Source organism: Zootoca vivipara, chromosome 1 (assembly GCF_963506605.1).
Source record: "Zootoca vivipara chromosome 1, rZooViv1.1, whole genome shotgun sequence".
NCBI lineage: Eukaryota > Metazoa > Chordata > Lepidosauria > Squamata > Lacertidae > Zootoca > Zootoca vivipara.
Genome location: NC_083276.1, coordinates 32999492 through 33017207, shown reverse-complemented (window position 1 = coordinate 33017207; position 17716 = coordinate 32999492). Strand labels below are relative to the sequence as shown.

The following is a 17716-nucleotide window of genomic DNA, read 5'->3' as shown; positions in this document are numbered from 1 at the left end:
ACAGACTTTCTTTGTAGCGATGCAACCATCTAAAAAACCCGGGGAATTTTCATCACACTGTCAACATGCTTGGGCATTACCCAGCTGTTCAGGGGATGCATTCAAGTTGCCAATTCCACCTTTTCCTCTTGAGTTCCTTTCTTCTTTCACCACCTCTCTTACACCCCCCCACACCCCATATACACACACCCACACCACATTTTCACATTTGTTTAAAGCATTTTTTACTGAATTTGATCATCTGCACTTCTGTTGCTAATTAAGTTTTTTCCTTCCCCCTTTTTTAAAGGTTGCATTATTTAAAGTATTTTTTTTAATTACGGTAGTTTTCTTACCTGCCCTTCACTGTAAGGTTCCAGGGCTGGTTTTTTTTAAAAAAAATCTATACATTAAAAAAATGTATGAATACTGTAGTTTCCTTAGCTGCTGTGAACTACACTGTGACAGCAAATGGGGCTGTCAGCATTTTTGGACCATCACAGCAGAATCAGAGGGTGAGGAGATGTCAATAGAACTGGTGATGGAGGAATAATATAGTTTAAAAAGGCAAATGTTTCCAAGAGCATATTGACAAATCCAGTACTGATCCCCAGGTATACCCATTGGATGCTGGCTCAGGGTAGTGTTGTTATTTTGTAGTGAATAGGAATGCAATATTATACCAGAGTATAAAGAATTGCAGCATCTCCTCAAAAATATGTTATATCTGTACAGTATTCACATTATGTTTGAAAATTTTGCTCAACCGCTCTAGAGTCCTTGCACTTGCCCTGCATTGGTGCTTTCGAGTTTAAGAAGTACTATCACCTATGATATGTTGTGGTTTTCATCTGTTTTGTCTTTCCGCTTTTATATTTTTTTATGTGTTAGCTGGCTCATGTGTGCTGCTGCCTGCTCCACCTCAGTCCCTTCCATTTTTCACATTTGGCCAGAGCCCCTTTGTCAGCTACTATATTTTTCTCCATAGGTTCATATTCTCAACAGAAAAGAAGCAAACCTCTTCACATTTTAAAATGAACTTCCATTGAGTTTCTTAAGAACAGATTGTCCCATTGAGCAGTGAATATTTTCCATTCTAAAGCAACAGTCCTTAGCATTTGACTAGTGTGAGTGCCAGCCATTTCTCGGAACATTTTTCTTTGATTCTGTCGTTTGAAGATTGGGCTATAAGTGAGTGGAAGCTTTCAGACATAGTATGATGAATATAAAGAAACAGCACAGCAAAATTGTTTCTTTCCCTCTTTTATTGTGGGTTTTTATGTTTTCCTTAAAGATCTAGAAGTAGACTTTAGAAAGATTTTAGCAGTGTGTCGTTTGGGGCCTGATCTTAACATTAGAATGTAAGAAGAGACCTGCTGGATCAGGTCAATGGTAATTAGAAATCTGCAGTGTGTTGGGCACCCAAAAATATAGTTTTTGCCTTTTGGAAATAATTATTTGGTGATTGGAAGGGAGAATATATGTGCAATTGTAAAGCAAGAAACGTTTGCTTTAAAATTCACTCATTCAAACCATTTGAACCATTCAGTTTTCTTTATGACTAACAGAAAGTGGTTTCTCTTGTGTGCTCTTTTTCTAAGAAGCAGTTATATGTGGGAGTAGTATAACCAGACAGGAAATCTCATTGTAGCTATGTATAGACCACCACAGTAATATCCACACCTAAAATTAGAGACAGACTACTATAAAAGGAAGCAGGTAGAATGAGGCATTCAGTGCTCCTAAAACAAAACAAGAAGGCAGAATTTCCTATTTATCTGAGTACGGATAGCTTTTTGCCATCCTGAATTCTTGCAGGATTTGTTTTCAGGTACTCCACAGTGATCACAAGTCTTTTCCATTGGTAATCAGGCTTTTGAAGACTGCCTTCAAAGTTTACCATAGATAGGGCCAAGCTAGGTTTCTTCAAACTGTACTGCTTTTCCGCAAGGCCAGTTTGACCATACAGATGGGGTAGGCAGAAGCGACACAATTCAAGGGACTCAGGTTATGCTAGAAGCAATGTCCAAATCTGGTCTTTTGTGCTGCTTGTAGCACAGTTGGCTTCGCAAAATGCTGTGTGACATCTTGGGAGGTTCTCTTAGTTCAAGCTGGGCAAACCTCACCCTGTTTGTGGCGGAAAGAGAATGTGAGCTGGGCCAGACTTTGTGCTCATCCTTGCTGTGATTCAACTTCCAACCCTCCCTTCCTATTATAACTTTGGCTTCTTGTTGTGTTTCATTGCCAGCCAACTCCTAACCATTTCTACAGTTTCAATGCATTCTCTCTCTCCCCAGGATATTGAGGGTGGATGGTGGTAGGAATGCAAGGGGAGAGAAAAGCCAAAAATATGAAAAGGTGGGAGTTTAACTGCAGTGGAAAGTGAAGAAAGAAGTGTAGGCACCTATATTGTTTTTTTCTGAATTTTCAGCCTATATTCTCTTAAGGCTGGGGTGGCAACTTTTTTCAGCTCAAGGGACACATTCCCTTCTGGACAACCTTTGCGATGTGACAAGCCAATGGTCAGAGGCAAAAGTGGGAAGAGTAAATGTTATCTTTGAACAGTAGGCTAACTTTTATAGATGCTCCTCTCCTCCATCCAGGCAAGCAAGAAGTATTATCAGAGTTCAATGACACATTGCGGACAGGGAAAAGCACTCAAACAGGGTGCAAAGCAGGGCTGGTGAGGGTTTGGCTTGGGAAGGTATGTAGCCTGGGGAGCAGTTTTCTGGCCAGATAGAGAGGTCTGTATTTGGTCCTTGAGCCCGAGATCCCCGCCTCCCTGTGCTAAGGGCTTATTTGTTAAATGTAATTACAGCTTTAGCAGTGGCCTGCAATAATTCAGAGGTTCAGATCTGTCCATAGAGGACAATGTGTTATCCAGTATTAAGCTAGAAATACAAGAATGCAAGGCGTGGTCCATATATTAGAAGCTTGTTTATGTCTTCATTGTCTTAAATTCTGGTTCACTGAATGTTTGCTACTTCTTTTTCTTCCTTCCCATAGCTGCTGAATGTGGTCAGCTACCTAGCACAGCAGAATCCACGGATGCTTATACTGGGACGCAAACACATGCAGAAGCAATATTCTCAGTGGCACAGAAATCATATGGCTGCTCTGCAGAAGAAGGCATACTTCTTCTTTACTGAAAACATGTATGTTCTGATGTTTAACAATGCCATCTTCAGAAACATTTATACTGTACTAGATTCAGGTTGTAGCCTTAAGACACTTTGACAAGCAGACCCTGAGTTTGATCATTTAAGGCAAATGTTTTTAGTTGTACAAACAGTACGTTCTTGATGGGTTGCATTTCTTAATTTTGAACTTCTCTGCAGTATTTTAAATCCATTTCCGGGCCCAAGGTAATGTAAAACAAATGCAGGTCTTTTGTTGTCGCTGTTCAGTAGTGCAGCTTTCCCTTGTAGGCATTTAATCAATGATCAGCTACTTTGTATTCCCAACCACATTTGAACACAGTAAGTGTGCCAACCTAGCCATTAAGGCCAAGCAGCCGACGAGGTGTTTATCACACTAAGCTGAGCTCGTTAAAACATGCCTCTCTCATCCAAAAGATCAAGCAAATTTGCATCGGCGAAACTGTCCAGAACTGCTAGATGAGCAGCCTGTAATAGAGAAATTAGGTTGACTGGAGCATTCAGCCGAAAGATCAAACACCTCTCATTATCCATTTAATCTCTTTCTCTAATACTTTCTCCTCCTTACATCCATGTATAGTTCATTCTGGAAACACAATGAAATGAAGCAGATACAGTGGGCTGTACCCAACTAATTCAAAGTATACCCATTAAAATTAATGGGCCTAATTCAGTCATGTCTATTAATTTCAATGGGTCAATGATTAACATTGGCTACAACCTTGTATCTTGTGTTAGGACATAGCCTTGATTTACTATTAAGTTTTGGCAGTGCTTACATGCACACTGGGGAAAATTACATTTCTCATCACATGGAAGCGTCTGTCAAAACAGAGAAGATAAAAGAGAAGCTTGAATACTATTTATTACTTACATCTGCTGGGTGTCTCATAAAATGAGTTCTCTAGTCTGGAGGTTGTACAAAAACATAATACAATAAAAAGTGACATAGACTTTAAACATCCAGCTCAACAAAAACTCAAGTACAAAAAACCCAACATACTAAAATGCAGTATAAATCACAGGCGCTAAATCACTAATAGGGGTTAAAATAACATGACCTTAAAAGGCTGGAGTGTGTGTGCCAGGAGGACAGCAATGGAGGGGAGATTCACTTGGGACAGCATTGCTTACCAGACCGAAAACAATGAAAAGGCCCTTTCTCTCATGGTTATTATTTAAACTTCAGATTGAGGAGGTACATGTAGAAGGTGTCTCAGTCTTCGCCATTAAAGGCTGGGCTGGTAGGTATCCTCCCTGGTACTGATGTTTCTAGTTGTGTAGAATTTTATAGGTCAAAGCTGGCACTTGGAATTGGGCCCAAAATTGATTCCAGAATCAGTTAAGCCAAGAGAGAAGCAGAGTACCCTGAAATGCTTAACAAAGAGCACTCAATATAACTTTACCTATTTCAATTACCTCTGATTGTAAAACAACACAGAATTAGCATATGGTGTTATTTTTGCAGCAAAACTCTATAAACCTTATTTAAGTACAATTGAATGTGCTTCTGTAAATTTTTGAAAAGAAATCCGCTGTGAAACTGAGAGACACAATTGTATTAAATGGTTAAATTTTGAAAGCTATCCAGCAGACCAGGTGTGGGTAATCTGTGGCCCCCTGAATGTCACTGAACTACCAACTCCATGAGCCCTAGTAAAGGTAAAGGTAAAGGGACCCCTGGCCGTTAAGTTCAGTCGTGAACGACTCTGGGGTTGTGACGCTCATCTCACTTTACTGGCCGAGGGAGCCGGCGTACAGCTTCAAGGTCATGTGGTCAGCATGACTAAGCCGCTTCTGGCAAACCAGAGCAGCGCATGGAAACGCTGTTTACCTTCCCACTGGAGCGGTACCTATTTATCTACTTGCACTGTGTGCTTTCAAACTGCTACTGGTAGGTTGGCAGGAGCAGGGACTGAGCAACGGGAGCTCACCCCGTTGCGGGGATTCGAACTGCCGACCTTCTGATTGGCAAGCCAAACTTAGTTGGTCTCTAAGGTGCTACTGGAAGGAATTATTTTATTTTATTTTATGTTTATATCTGATAGATGAAAGATAGTTCCTACTTAGAATTAGCTACATTTGTGTTTTGGTTTGGATAGTTATTTTAGATTGCAAGCTTATATTGTATCAGATTATATTGAAAGGAGGACAATGGTTTTCTATTTTTAAATGTAAAATACTATTTTCTTAAATGTGGATGTTAAAAATGTAGATAGGAAAGGGTCAACAGCTTAGTAACTTCATAATTAACAAATGAGAACACAGTTTAAATGAGCTCCTGAGCAGTTTAGCAGTGTGTGATGTTCCACCTTCTTTTTAAAGGTCTGAAGACGATCCATTCCTGCTCTATGCCACTCTTCACTCAGGAAGTCACTGTAGATTTGTTACCAGAGATCTGTTACGTGATCATAAGGCTTGTCTCTCTGATAGTCTAACTCGACGGCTGTTCTTTAAATGGCAGCGGGGACATCAGATGGTGCTATCTGACTACATACCAGGAAAGAGGATAAAGTTTGAGGTATTTCTTATTTTAATGCACTCCTCCTGCTGATTTAGTTCTAGTAATGGCAAATGGCTGCATGTGATCATCACAGAATAATAAACTGATTTAAAATATGATTAAATTATAACATTGGTGGATTAAGTTGGTAATGTGGAGTGGGTGTAATATTTACTGGCCACCCCCCAAAATAATTTCTTTGGGATTTTATTCCCACAGTACCTATTCTGTTTACCAAACATATCTGTGAATGTATGTTGGGAAATGCAACACATACCTTTTATAGGAAGTAAAAACTAACAATTATTTCTCTTTTTTTACTTAATAGTCTGTATTTAATTATGATACAATCGTACAGACTACAGGTAACACATGGCATATTCCCTATGATGACAACATCTTGGAAAGATCTTCTTATGAAGTGCCTACAAAATGGCTTTGTCTTCAACAGAAATAAAGGATGCATTTCTCCAAACAAAAATGTACACATGGCACTGTTGTCTCAAATAAAGCAGATACTTAATGTACCTATTATGGAATTCATGTTCTGTTGCAAGAGACCTACATTTGATCGAATCCCGGAAACTTATCAACTCATATTTTATTATTTCTATAATGTATTGGAAATGGAGAATATTATATAACCAATTTTAAAATAAAAAAAATTATTTCATCTTTGATTTTTGATTTCTGTGTTAAAAAAAGATTCCTGATTTTTACCAATGTGTCTATTTCAGACATTTTGTTCTGATGACTTCTTTCCCAGAAACTCTGCACAGGTGCTTCTCTGCACCAATATTTCTTTGTTTATGATGAAGAAAGTGTTACCCACTTACTTTAGTAGTACTGCCCATATTCTCCCAAGTTCTCAGTTGGGGACCTCTGTGACTTGCTGCTGCTGCTGCTACTACTGTTTTACTAGAGGCGGTGGAGGACTTTCGGGTTATATACATGCCATTTGCAGGGTCCCACCACAAGGAGAAGGGGACGACAGAAGACGAGATGGTTGGATAGTGTTCTCGAAGCCACCAAAATGAGTCTGACCAAACTGCGGGAGGCAGTGGAAGACAGGAGTGCCTGGCGTGCTCTGGTCCATGGGGTCACGAAGAGTCGGACACGACTAAACAACCACCACCACATTTTACCAAGAAGTGAGCCACCAAGAAATATACACCAGAGAAGGGGTGGTTGGTTCAATGCTTCTGATTTTCATCAATGGGGCTCAACGAACAGCCTACAGTACAATATAAGGCGGCATTAAAAAGGGACTAACCTTAAACCTTCACTAAAATGGGCACGTACTATGACATATATTTTGATGGTCCTTTACACTGTGCAGGCCTTAGAACTGGGAGGGTTGTTGCGACGGATGGGCCCTTTAACTGCCTGCATAGAAACGTTTTCCGCAGGCACAGGAGTCGCCCGCTTGAACTTCGCGCATCCCTTCAGAAAGCGGAGCCAAGGAGACGAAGGAAGCCTCGTCTTTGCGCATGCTCGAAAGCCTGGCGGTAGCTGGGGGGAGGTTTACGCTACTCTCCGGCCCGCTCAATCTTGCTACGCTTGCGCGATGTAGACAATGACTAAGGAACAAAAGCGGACCGGAAGTGAGTGGGAGAGTGCTCCGCTCCCGGCGGCAGCCTTGGCCGGCTGCGCCTGCGCGGGAACCTGTGACCCCCGGAAGCACTCCCCGTTGCTCGAACTCCGGCTCCTCGAAGCATCCCCTTGCATGCTGTGTCCGCAGAGACGGTCCCCTCCCATCGCCGCTACGACCAGTTTTCCTCCTCCCGCTGACCATGTCCCGAGGCTCCAGCGCCGGGTTCGACCGGCATATCACGATCTTCTCCCCTGAGGGGCGCCTCTACCAAGTAGGTGAGTGTCTGACAGGAACTGCTCCGTCACGGCCCAGGGCCCTTCCTCTCTCCGCCTCCTCGGCCCCATCGGAGGAAAGGTGAGGGGAGCAGCCGCCCGCTTCCCTGTATTGGGAAGAGGGAGCACGAGATGGCCTCTGCCTCTCCCGTAGCCGCTTGCAGAGGGAAAGTGCCAGGAACGCGGTAGTAATGGTCTCCTCCCGTGCAAGGTGCCTGGGCATCTTGTGAAAGAAGGGCAGGATCGCGCAGCGAAAATGCTGTCTTTGTTTAAAAGCGAAACCGAAAGGAGTCTGCTTCAAAGGAGAATGCACCCCAATGCTTGCGAAGGGGGGGGCATTATTGCTTGCCTTTTCATGACGAAGTTGCACTTGCTGAATATTCCACTCTCTTAACAACTATTGACGTTTCAGCGCTCTTGATTTCTTTTGCATCAAATCACCCTGTTCGTTGCACATTTACGATAATTGGGACAGGGGAGTGGAACTGGTTTCAGCTTAAAAAACAAAAGTAAACTCCAAGATGGTTTTGCAAAACTGAAGTGAAGAGAGAGAGTGAACTTGACGATTAGCAGCAGGACACTCCAGCATTGCAAAGTTAACTCAAGTATCTGGTAGTATGGACAAAAACACATCTTATAACTGTGGAATGAAAGAGGTGTAAGACTATAGGAGTTTGGCTGTGTCAAATGCTCTTTAGATAGAAATATGAAAAAACCTAATGTATGCCCGCTTTGATTTCAAGCTGTGTAACACTTTCTATAAAGTACTACTGAAGATGAGTAACCAGAGTTTGCATTTGGGAGCTTCTATATGCTACGTAGCATTGTTGTCAAATCTCCTGACTGTGTTTAATGTACCATTTAGAGTATGCATTTAAGGCCATAAACCAGGGTGGCCTTACATCAGTAGCTGTTCGTGGAAAGGACTGTGCAGTTATTGTCACACAGAAGAAAGTACCTGTAAGTAACAGTATCCTGAGCATCTGATTCTTTTTTTATTATTATTATACGCTTGGATAACTTGCTTCCTTGGTGATCCTTAATAATTAACTCCTCTGCTGTTTATTCTTGTTACTTAAAAGTACCAGAATTATCTGGAGCATATAAGTAGGCTTATAAAGAATTGGACTTGGAATTCTTAGGAAAACACACTTAGGTAAGGCTACTCCCACTGCAGAGTATCACAGTCCAGAACGCACAGCCCCAAAGTGGGCACTGGGCATTGCTTTCTTAAATCTTTTGAGTGGTGGCAAGATTGATCCTGGTGTCAATCAAAGCCTTATGAAGAGTTCAAACCACCGTAGACTAACTCAGTCAACACTTCCCACTCCCACCCCAGACTGGCTGTCACCAGCCAGGGTATTTAGGGGTAAAGAGAGAGAGAAGCTAGTTAGGGTTATTCAGGCTTTCCATTGCACCATGTTATTTTCATCTTAATAGTACTGGATATTGATGTTGTTTGAAGGCAGTGTTAGTGACAATTACACTTTTTAGTTCTTTTTCTTTTCTTAATGTGGAAACCTTCATTTGGCTGAGTAGAATGTTTAAAACTATTCTTTGGCTTTCTCCATTAGGACAAGCTACTGGATTCTAACACAGTGACTCACTTATTCAGAATAACTGAAAACATTGGCTGTGTAATGACAGGAATGACAGGTATAAAAATTACCCACCTGGAGAGCGAATGGATGATGATGTACAGTGTTGATATGGAGTCAAAACATAATACTTCTTGTTAATATCAAGTAAATTGTTATGAGCCAGAGGCATTTGATTTAGTACTGCCTCTAAAAGTAAGCAAGTCTTACCAATTTCTGAATGGGCAACTTTCTTGTCATCCTGTGCATATTGCACAGATATCCCTGGGAGGGGAGAGGGTGGTATAAATTATTTTATTAATCAAGTCTACAGGAGGTGTAAGAGAAATATTTCAAATTAGTTTTGTATTCAGATTTTAAGTACAGTCATACCTTGGTTCTCGAACGGAATCCTTTCTGGAAGTCCGTTCGACTTTCGAAAACCAAGGCACGGCTTCCGATTGGCTGCAGGAGCTTTCTGCACTCAATCGGAAGCTGCATCGGACATTCGGGTTCCAAAGAACATTCACAAACCGGAATAGTTTGCGGCATTCGGGAGCCAAAATGTTCAAGTTGCAAGGCATTCACAAACCAAGGTACGACTGTACAGGCAACTCACAATTTACACGGGAGTTACGTTCCAAGGCACCACATGTTTAAGTGAAATCACGTATATTTGAAACACCATTGAAAAAAGCCTACGAATGCCCAATTCTGCCTCTTTTTGTAATGTTTTGGGGTCACTTCCGGGTTCGGCGTGATGTATGTGTGTACTGTAGCACACATATTGAATGTGCTTAAAGGGGTAGTTGCCTATAGCTTTTTTCTTGAAACTACATTGACTACATGAAGCATGGGAATGATTTCAGTTCTTTATTTATGTCAGCTGACAGTAGGTCCCAGGTGCAGAGAGCCCGCTATGAGGCTGCAAACTGGAAGTATAAGTATGGCTATGACATTCCAGTAGACATGCTGTGTAAAAGGATTGCAGACATTTCGCAGGTCTACACACAGAATGCTGAAATGAGGCCTCTTGGTTGCTGTAAGTATATAAAATATAAACTGAAAGTAACATTTCAGAACTTTTGGGGTGCTAAGGCTGAAATATTGTGCACATGGACATCAGTGGGATACTGCTGAGAAGATGCTGCTTCTGCACGGAGCAAAGTGTAATTCAACCCCATTGTGGTTCTCCGTGGTTCTCATGAATTTCTTTCATGATGGTATTTGAAGGCAATCAATACAGAAACCTGGAAAGCTTAAACCTCATAGGAAAATCCTAATACCTTTGCCCAGAAGCAGTGTCTTCATCTCACCTACAAACTCATCTCACTGAAGAAGGGAGACTGTTTCTCAAACATATATTCATGCTTTGTATCTCTGAGGAAAATGGAACCAGGGTCATTCCAATTTGTCACTGGTTAGCTGCCTGTAAATTGCACAACAGCACAGTCATAAGATTACAAAGGCAATAGTTTAATCTGCTGAAGCTGAGTTAAAAGAGAAGGTACAATCTGCTTGTCAAATGAACTGGTGAAAAGAATTTCATGCTGCATCTTCGTATGCATCAAGGTTACTAGGTCCTGCTGCTAGATGTTTTTGCTCTAGATTTTGCGACCTACCAACTAGCATTAACTTAGTCTTCCCTTTATTCAGATTTGCCTTGAGATTATTAGGTTGTGCAACAGATTTGCTTATGTCTTGTGCCAATACTACATATTCTACACAACCTCCTAGTCGTGACTGATAGATATGTATTTGAAAAGCATCAAATGAAATTGATTTTAATTATTTGAGCAGTTTTAAAAACACTGTATCCAACTTTGATTTTATTCTCGTAAGTACTTTCAGTGTGACCTGTTTACTGAGAAACTGATTTCTTGGAAGTACCTGCTCTTAAGGAATCTGGTTTCAGGTACCATAATATTGTTGCAAGACACTCTGAAAGGAAGTTACTTCCATGTAATGCAGTTACATTTTTCTCAATCTCTACTTTCGAATAATATTGGATTGCAATGCAAGATGCTTTGCAGATGTTCAAGAAGAGATTTGGTTTTGTTCCTATCCCTTTTTCAAATTTGGAAGTTTGCATTTTAAGTAAAACTTATTTTGAAAAAGGGAATATATTTCAAATTACGTTCTAAAATAGTAAACAGTTTAATCTTTAAAATTGGCATCATGGGGTTTAGGTCCTGCAAAATAAACAATCAAGTTTAAGAAGCAGACGACCCTTTCTCTACTGATAACAGTGCAGAGTTGGGCCTGCAATCTAATGCAATTAATGAATTGTCTGTTGTGCAGATATAGGTGAGCCATTTGTTAATGAGTTGTGCATGGAGGTCCACGGTCCTTGGCTAGCCAAGCTAAAAACTAGTCCCCATCTGTCATGCTACCTCCCAACACCATTTCTGAAGGGAAAGCTATCAGGGAACATGCCATTTTGGATGCAGCGCCTCCCAACAACCCTCCCCACCCCCCAGCATGCCTTTCCTGAAAAGAGGCTGAGAAACCTGTACTATTAGGTACTGCTTGAAGGTGCCCCAAACCCTTAACAGGAGCAGTAATCAACCTTTCCCCTGTCCACTTTTGCTGTTCTGGAGCCTCCTTTTCTGAATGCTTTGACCATGCAGTTGCCAAACAACCCCCAGACTTCATCCGAACTCTGAAGCTCAGAGGTTCGTGAAAATCATCAAGCAACTGTCTGGACCATTCCCCACCTACCTCTGAGCTTTGGAGCTGGGATTAAGGCATCACCCTTACCAGAGATCTTATTGCACACTGTCCATGGCAAGTGGATTTGTTGAAGTGGAATGCTGCATGTTTTGCCCGTTAGAGTAATAAGAGATTGACTAGAATAGAATGAAGCCATTGAATCAGAAAGGAGAATTCCACTCACTTTTTAAAAACAAACATTATTTTCCCAAAGGCATGATTTTGATTGGCATTGATGAAGAAAACAATCCTCAGGTATACAAGTGTGATCCAGCAGGATACTACTGTGGGTTTAAGGCTACAGCTGCAGGAGTCAAACAGACAGAATCAACTAGCTTTCTTGAAAAGAAAGTGAAGAAAAAATTGGACTGGACATTTGAACAGACCGTGGAGGTAAGTCAAATGCACATCAAATTTTGTTTGGCATCAAAGTGGTGGACAGTTCTTATTTGAGTTTGGTGGGGGGGACATACATTCCCCCCTCTAGTTCTTCTCTGTGGTTATTGTCAAAATGTTTGCTTAACACTTCACATGTCTGCTCTGCAAAAGCCAAAAAAACCCACCCCACCCCCAACTGCCTGTTATTTTCATGCCTTATGTTGCTGAACCAGTGTCCTAGTCTAGAAGTTAGTGGTTTCTGCTTTGCAACCTGTTCATAAAGTCATAATAGTAAGAACAAATAAATGAAGCTGCCTCAAACAGAATGAAACCACTGATCCATCTAGTTTAGTACTGTCCTCATTGACGGCAGCAATTCTTTCAGGCGGGCCATTCTGTCTGCAGAATCTTCTAAAATCCTTTTGGGGTGGTGTAGGGAAGAGGGAATGGGGAAATCTTTCCCCACATTTTCAATGTGTGTCTCCCTCCCACCATCCCTCATTCTTCACATCTCTGCACTAGCCTCACAGTTGTTGCATGGGTGAATTGAGCAATAGATTGGTGGGGCTGATACTCAGTGACATTAATTTTTTTAAGAATTTTGTGCTTCAGATGCCCACTTCTTTCTGGACTGATTTTGCCTTCCTCAAACACTGCTTTGACAACATTATATTAGCAACATGCAGCCTTCAAACAGTTTGACTTCACCCCACAAAGGCTCACTCCTTCCCTCAACTATAGTGGCTACTCTAAAATTGGAAAGTAATAATTTTAAGTACACTGCAGTGTCGGACTTTTAGCTTTGAACGTTGCTAGAAACACAGTTGTCTTAACAAATCCCAACTGCAAGGAATGACTGTTGGCATAGTCATCTTCACAGCCCCTCAACAAAGAAGTTTAAAGTGTGCTAGAACTCTGCAGCATTTGAAATATTCTTAATTCAGTTTTGCACAAAGAGGGCATGAATTTAGAAGAGAAAGATAAGTTTTGAATGTCAAAGAAGTATTTTTAAATTTGATTTTATATGCTGTGTTTCTAATGTCTCCTATATATTTCAATTCTAGACAGCAATAACCTGCCTCTCTACTGTTTTGTCCATTGACTTCAAACCTTCTGAACTAGAAGTAGGAGTTGTCACACTCGATAATCCTAAATTCAGGTAAAGAGTGAATGCAGAACTTTCCCATTTTGCTTATGCACAACTAAATTTCATTCTCTTAAGGAGAAAGTTTAGGTGTGACCTCAGGGTTTCATCCAGTGTGGTCATCCTGTTGGCACACAGGATGAAACCTTCCGGGACAGATTGGGGAGGACTGGAAGAGGAGAGGGAAGGGAAGTCCTATTGTGCAGGCAAAAGTGCTTGCGCGTATAGGATGACTTCCTTGAATAAACATCCCTTGCACTGGAGTTCCAGAACATTTCATTTTACTGTATATGATTGAATGGATAAGTACACGTGCCTGTAACTGCTATTTGGGATGTGGCCAAGTACTTGAGGAGCTGCTGTGTTCCTTTCATATTTCACTTCCTAGGGTATGCAATGTTTATAGGTAAAGGTAAAGGGACCCCTGACCATTAGGTCCAGTCGTGACCAACTCTGGGGTTGCGGCGCTCATCTCACGTTATTGGCCGAGGGAGCCGGCGTACAGCTTCCAGGTCATGTGGCCAGCATGACAAAGCCACTTCTGGCGAATCAGAGCAGCGCACGGAAACCCCATTTACCTTCCCGCTGTAGCGGTACCTATTTATCTACTTGCAACTTTGACATGCTTTCAAACTGCTAGGTTGGCAGGAGCTGGGACCGAGCAACGGGAGCTCACCCCATCGCGGGGATTCGAACTGCCGACCTTCTGATCAACAAGCCCTAGGCTCAGTGGTTTAACCCACACGCTGCTAAATTCGCCCACTGGCTCAGAACTGGAGTATAACAGGGTTTAAAGAGATTAGTAAAGGTAAAGGGGCCCCTGACCATCAGGTCCAGTCGTGTCCGACTGTGGGGTTGCGGTGCTCATCTCGCTCTATAAGCCGAGGGAGCCGGCGTTTGTCCGCAGACAGCTTCCGGGTCATGTGGCCAGCATGACAAAGCTGCTTCTGGCGAACCAGGGCAGCGCATGGAAACGCCGTTTACCTTCCCGCCGGAGCGGTCCCTATTTATCTACTTGCACTTTGATGTGCTTTCGAACTGCTAGGTGGACAGGAGCTGGGACTGAGCAACAGGAGCTCACCCCATTGCAGGGATTTGAACCGCCGACCTCCTGATCAGCAAGCCCTAGACTGTGGTTTAACCCACAGCGCCACCTGGGTCCCTAAAAGAGATTATTAGCATCCCTGAATTAGCAGTGGGAGATTGTCAAGAGAAAAGTGTTGCAATGCCAGCATCATGAGTGGTAACAATATAAGGGCATCTGTCAAGAGAATCTGCAGCCTTGAACCAGGTATAGCATGGTGCACCATTAACAGAAACACCAGCACTTGCCCGTTTTAATTCATTATTACACAGAACTGACTCCCTACTGTTAACAGTTTCTTGGTGCGTTGAACACTCTTCACTACAAGCAGGCATCCCCAACCTGTGGCCCTCCAGATGTTTTGGCCTACAACTCCCATGATCCCTAGCTAACAGGACCAGTGGTCAAGGCTGATGGGAATTGTAGTCCAAAACATCTGGAGGGCCACAGGTTGGGGATGCCTGACTAAGAGCAAGAAAAAAGTGGCTCATCAGTGCTTTGAAGGGTGGAAGTTTTCACAGCTTAGTAGACAGCCATAATTTGTGGCTGCCACTGGCCTTGCTTCTCTCCTGTCTTGGGGAAGAGCAGGATCTCAGTAGAAATCCCACTGGGCTTCAGAGATGCTTGGAAGTAGCAAGCCTCCTGCTTCATAGCACTATGAAGCCCAGTGCAGTTGCAGGGATAACCTGCTGTCCTCCTCCCAGACTTGGGAGATTGGTAAAGGGGCTCATCCTTGTGATTGTGCTAGGCTTCAGAAAAGTTTGGCAGCTGCTGTTTCCAAAACTTCTGTGAAGCAAACCACAAAGCTAGAGACTAAACCAAAAGAAACAAAATAAAATAAGTAAAACATCTGAGGTACCAGAAAACAGTTTTATAAAATGTGCATGTTTTGATGAAGGCCTTCAAGAGCACAAAAATAGATTTCTTATTATGAAAACATTTCTCAACTGAGTTTTCTAATTATGTATTTAATAGAGCTATTTGAGGCGAAAAATTAATAGTTTCCTTTGTTTTCACTCCTCTTTTAGGATCCTTACAGAAGCAGAGATTGATACACACCTTGTTGCTTTAGCAGAAAGAGATTAGCTCTATTTAGAATTCCTAATTCTGTGACTTCAGGCCAGAATGTCTGGTGAAAACCAACTTGTTAATGGCTCTGGATTATGGGCTGAAAATGGAATGCTCACTATCTGATGTATTTTACTCTGTATGAATAAAACGGTGGTTTTGGAAAGCTTTGTCATTTCTTCATTGCTCAACAATTAACCTTCTTACATTAGTTGCTGTGTTTAGATTTACAGTGTTTAATAGCTATGAATAATAGCTATGTATAATAGCAGTTCCACAGTAACCACAAGTAGCAGCTTTGAGAAAGTACTTTCAGAGATAATGGGGAGTGAATGTACTATGCTTAAACCTGCCTGCTGAAGAGTAATGGCTTCTCTGCTGGTGGACATTAGGCAGGAAAGCTTGTAACTTTTCCAGAGCTAGCAATAAAGAACTCAAAAGAACAATTCTATCTCTGTCTACTCGGAAATAAGCCTCACTGAGTTAAGGTGTTTTGCTTTGCTTTTTTCCCTAATTTTAAATGTTAAAATCATCCAAATAGAGTGGCATGCAAAATAGAACAATAAAAATGTGAACCTTTATGTATAGTAAGCGTTCAATGAACCCATACTTAAAATCTGAATTAAGAGATAAGGTTCTGAGCTTTTCAGAGAATCATCAAAGTAATTAACAGGTTCTTGAGGAGGAATGAACATACTATATTTTACTGGTACTATATTTTACTGGTTTACATTTTATTCGTGAGTTTCCACTGCTATCTTGCATTTCCAAAGGAAAATCCTTAGAAAATTGTTCCATCCTGGTACAAGTCTGTAACGAGATATTTACTCAAGGCAAAAACTTAACCAAAATAGGCTGCAATAAATCTATTCTATTATGATTTTAGGACTGCAGTGAACTACAAAAAAAAGGTTTCACACCACACCTTCACCCCTAAACTGCCTTCTTTTTTTAACCATGTAGCTTTAGGAAGTTCTGTATAATGTGAGAATCTCCACATTACAATATTTGGTCCTAATAAAGGATTTAATTTGCTGACCCTGTCAAGTTTCACTGACATGAACCTTCACAGCTACCAATTTTTATTACCATTTTACGGCAAGTCTTCTCAAAGCCACTTAATGCAAATCTGTCAGGGTGTGGTTGCTTTTGAATCTTTTAGAAATGTATGATATGAACACTATTGACTGACAGGAAACCAAACACACTACAGTTATATACATGTTTTTAGTGAAGTATAAAAGTCTAGACTGCGATAAAGCTAATACGTTCTCGGTGTTTCAGATGCATGGCATGATTTTGGTTTCAGAATATACAAAAGCGAGTTCTGAGGCACCTTAAAAGCCAAACAAATTTAACAAGTGTTAAAACTTTCCAGTTACCAATATGTAACCATATTTGATTACTGTTAATAAGGCAAATACAACAACTTCGAATGCATAACGTATGAATCACAAATGGAACTATCTTATAACCACAAGATGCTTAACTCAAAATAACCCTGCAGTTTATTCATACCTTAATTCTAAATGGAACCAAATAATTAAAACCATATTTTTCCCTTGTTTATTTTGTCAGGTGACTTAAGTTTTGCCATATCAGTACTGTTTCCCATGTTTTCTTTAGTCATGCAACAGATCCCCCCCCCCCAGTTTTTGCTTTAATTGCTTTCCAATTCTCTTTAGCTGGACCAGGAGGCCCCCATCTTTGTTATCGCAGCTGCTATTTCTTAACAACAAGCAGTTTTTAAGGAAGTCCACCATTTTTTATGAACACAGTTCTCAAGTTTACTTACGTGTTAAAAAACCTATAAATCATGTTAATATAAGTGAGTCTTTAAAATAGTGGATGGTGCAATCCTACTTTGAAGTATATTGATTGCTAAGGGGCTTACTCTCAAGATAATAGGTTTGCAGTTAAAGTATCACTGTCCCCTTCCCCCTGCCCAGTTTATCTGTGATATACCCAAGGATGCTGTTCAAACCTAAAACAGTAATTTAAGTACAGTATATGCAGTTTTACCAAAGCTAATCACCCCATCCTTGTTTTTTGTTTTGCCGTGTTAATACTGCTTTCTTTTAGTACTAGGATAGGTAAAGGTAAAGGGACCCCTGACCATTAGGTCCAGTCGTGACCGACTCTGGGGTTGCGCGCTCATCTCGCATTATTGGCCGAGGGAGCCGGCGTACAGCTTCCAGGTCATGTGGCCAGCATGACAAAGCTGCTTCTGGCAAACCAGAGCAGCAC

At 41.4% G+C, this 17716-nt stretch overlaps 2 protein-coding genes across 3 annotated transcripts in view; both read left to right on the top strand.

Moving 5' to 3' along the window:
• Nucleotides 1–7221, top strand: part of PRORP (protein only RNase P catalytic subunit) — a 51386-nt gene extending 44165 nt beyond the window's left edge. For both annotated transcript variants that reach the window (XM_060272908.1, XM_060272905.1), the window contains 3 exons: nucleotides 2986–3134; nucleotides 5463–5658; nucleotides 5969–7221. In XM_060272908.1, coding sequence (XP_060128891.1) covers nucleotides 2986–3134; nucleotides 5463–5658; nucleotides 5969–6097 — 474 coding nt within the window. In that variant the 3' untranslated portion in view covers nucleotides 6098–7221. The remainder of the gene's footprint in view (nucleotides 1–2985; nucleotides 3135–5462; nucleotides 5659–5968) is intronic.
• Nucleotides 7222–7288: 67 nt separating this feature from the next.
• Nucleotides 7289–15635, top strand: PSMA6 (proteasome 20S subunit alpha 6). Its single transcript, XM_035109446.2, has 7 exons — nucleotides 7289–7509; nucleotides 8372–8466; nucleotides 9081–9162; nucleotides 9970–10125; nucleotides 12010–12188; nucleotides 13238–13332; nucleotides 15430–15635. The coding sequence occupies exons 1-7, from the start codon at nucleotides 7434–7436 to the stop codon at nucleotides 15485–15487; spliced, it is 741 nt and encodes a 246-aa protein (XP_034965337.1). The 5' UTR covers nucleotides 7289–7433; the 3' UTR covers nucleotides 15488–15635.
• Nucleotides 15636–17716: the final 2081 nt, after the last annotated feature.

What these genes read in the sequence shown, in the direction of transcription:
- PSMA6 (XM_035109446.2), top strand. Translation starts at nt 7,434, where the DNA reads ATGTCCCGAGGCTCCAGCGCCGGGTTCGACCGGCATATCACGATCTTC. An exon ending in GGGGCGCCTCTACCAAGTAG is followed by an intron (nt 7,510 to 8,371) that starts GTGAGTGTCTGA and finishes TGTACCATTTAG; the next exon opens with AGTATGCATTTAAGGCCATA. An exon ending in TGTAATGACAGGAATGACAG is followed by an intron (nt 9,163 to 9,969) that starts GTATAAAAATTA and finishes TATTTATGTCAG; the next exon opens with CTGACAGTAGGTCCCAGGTG.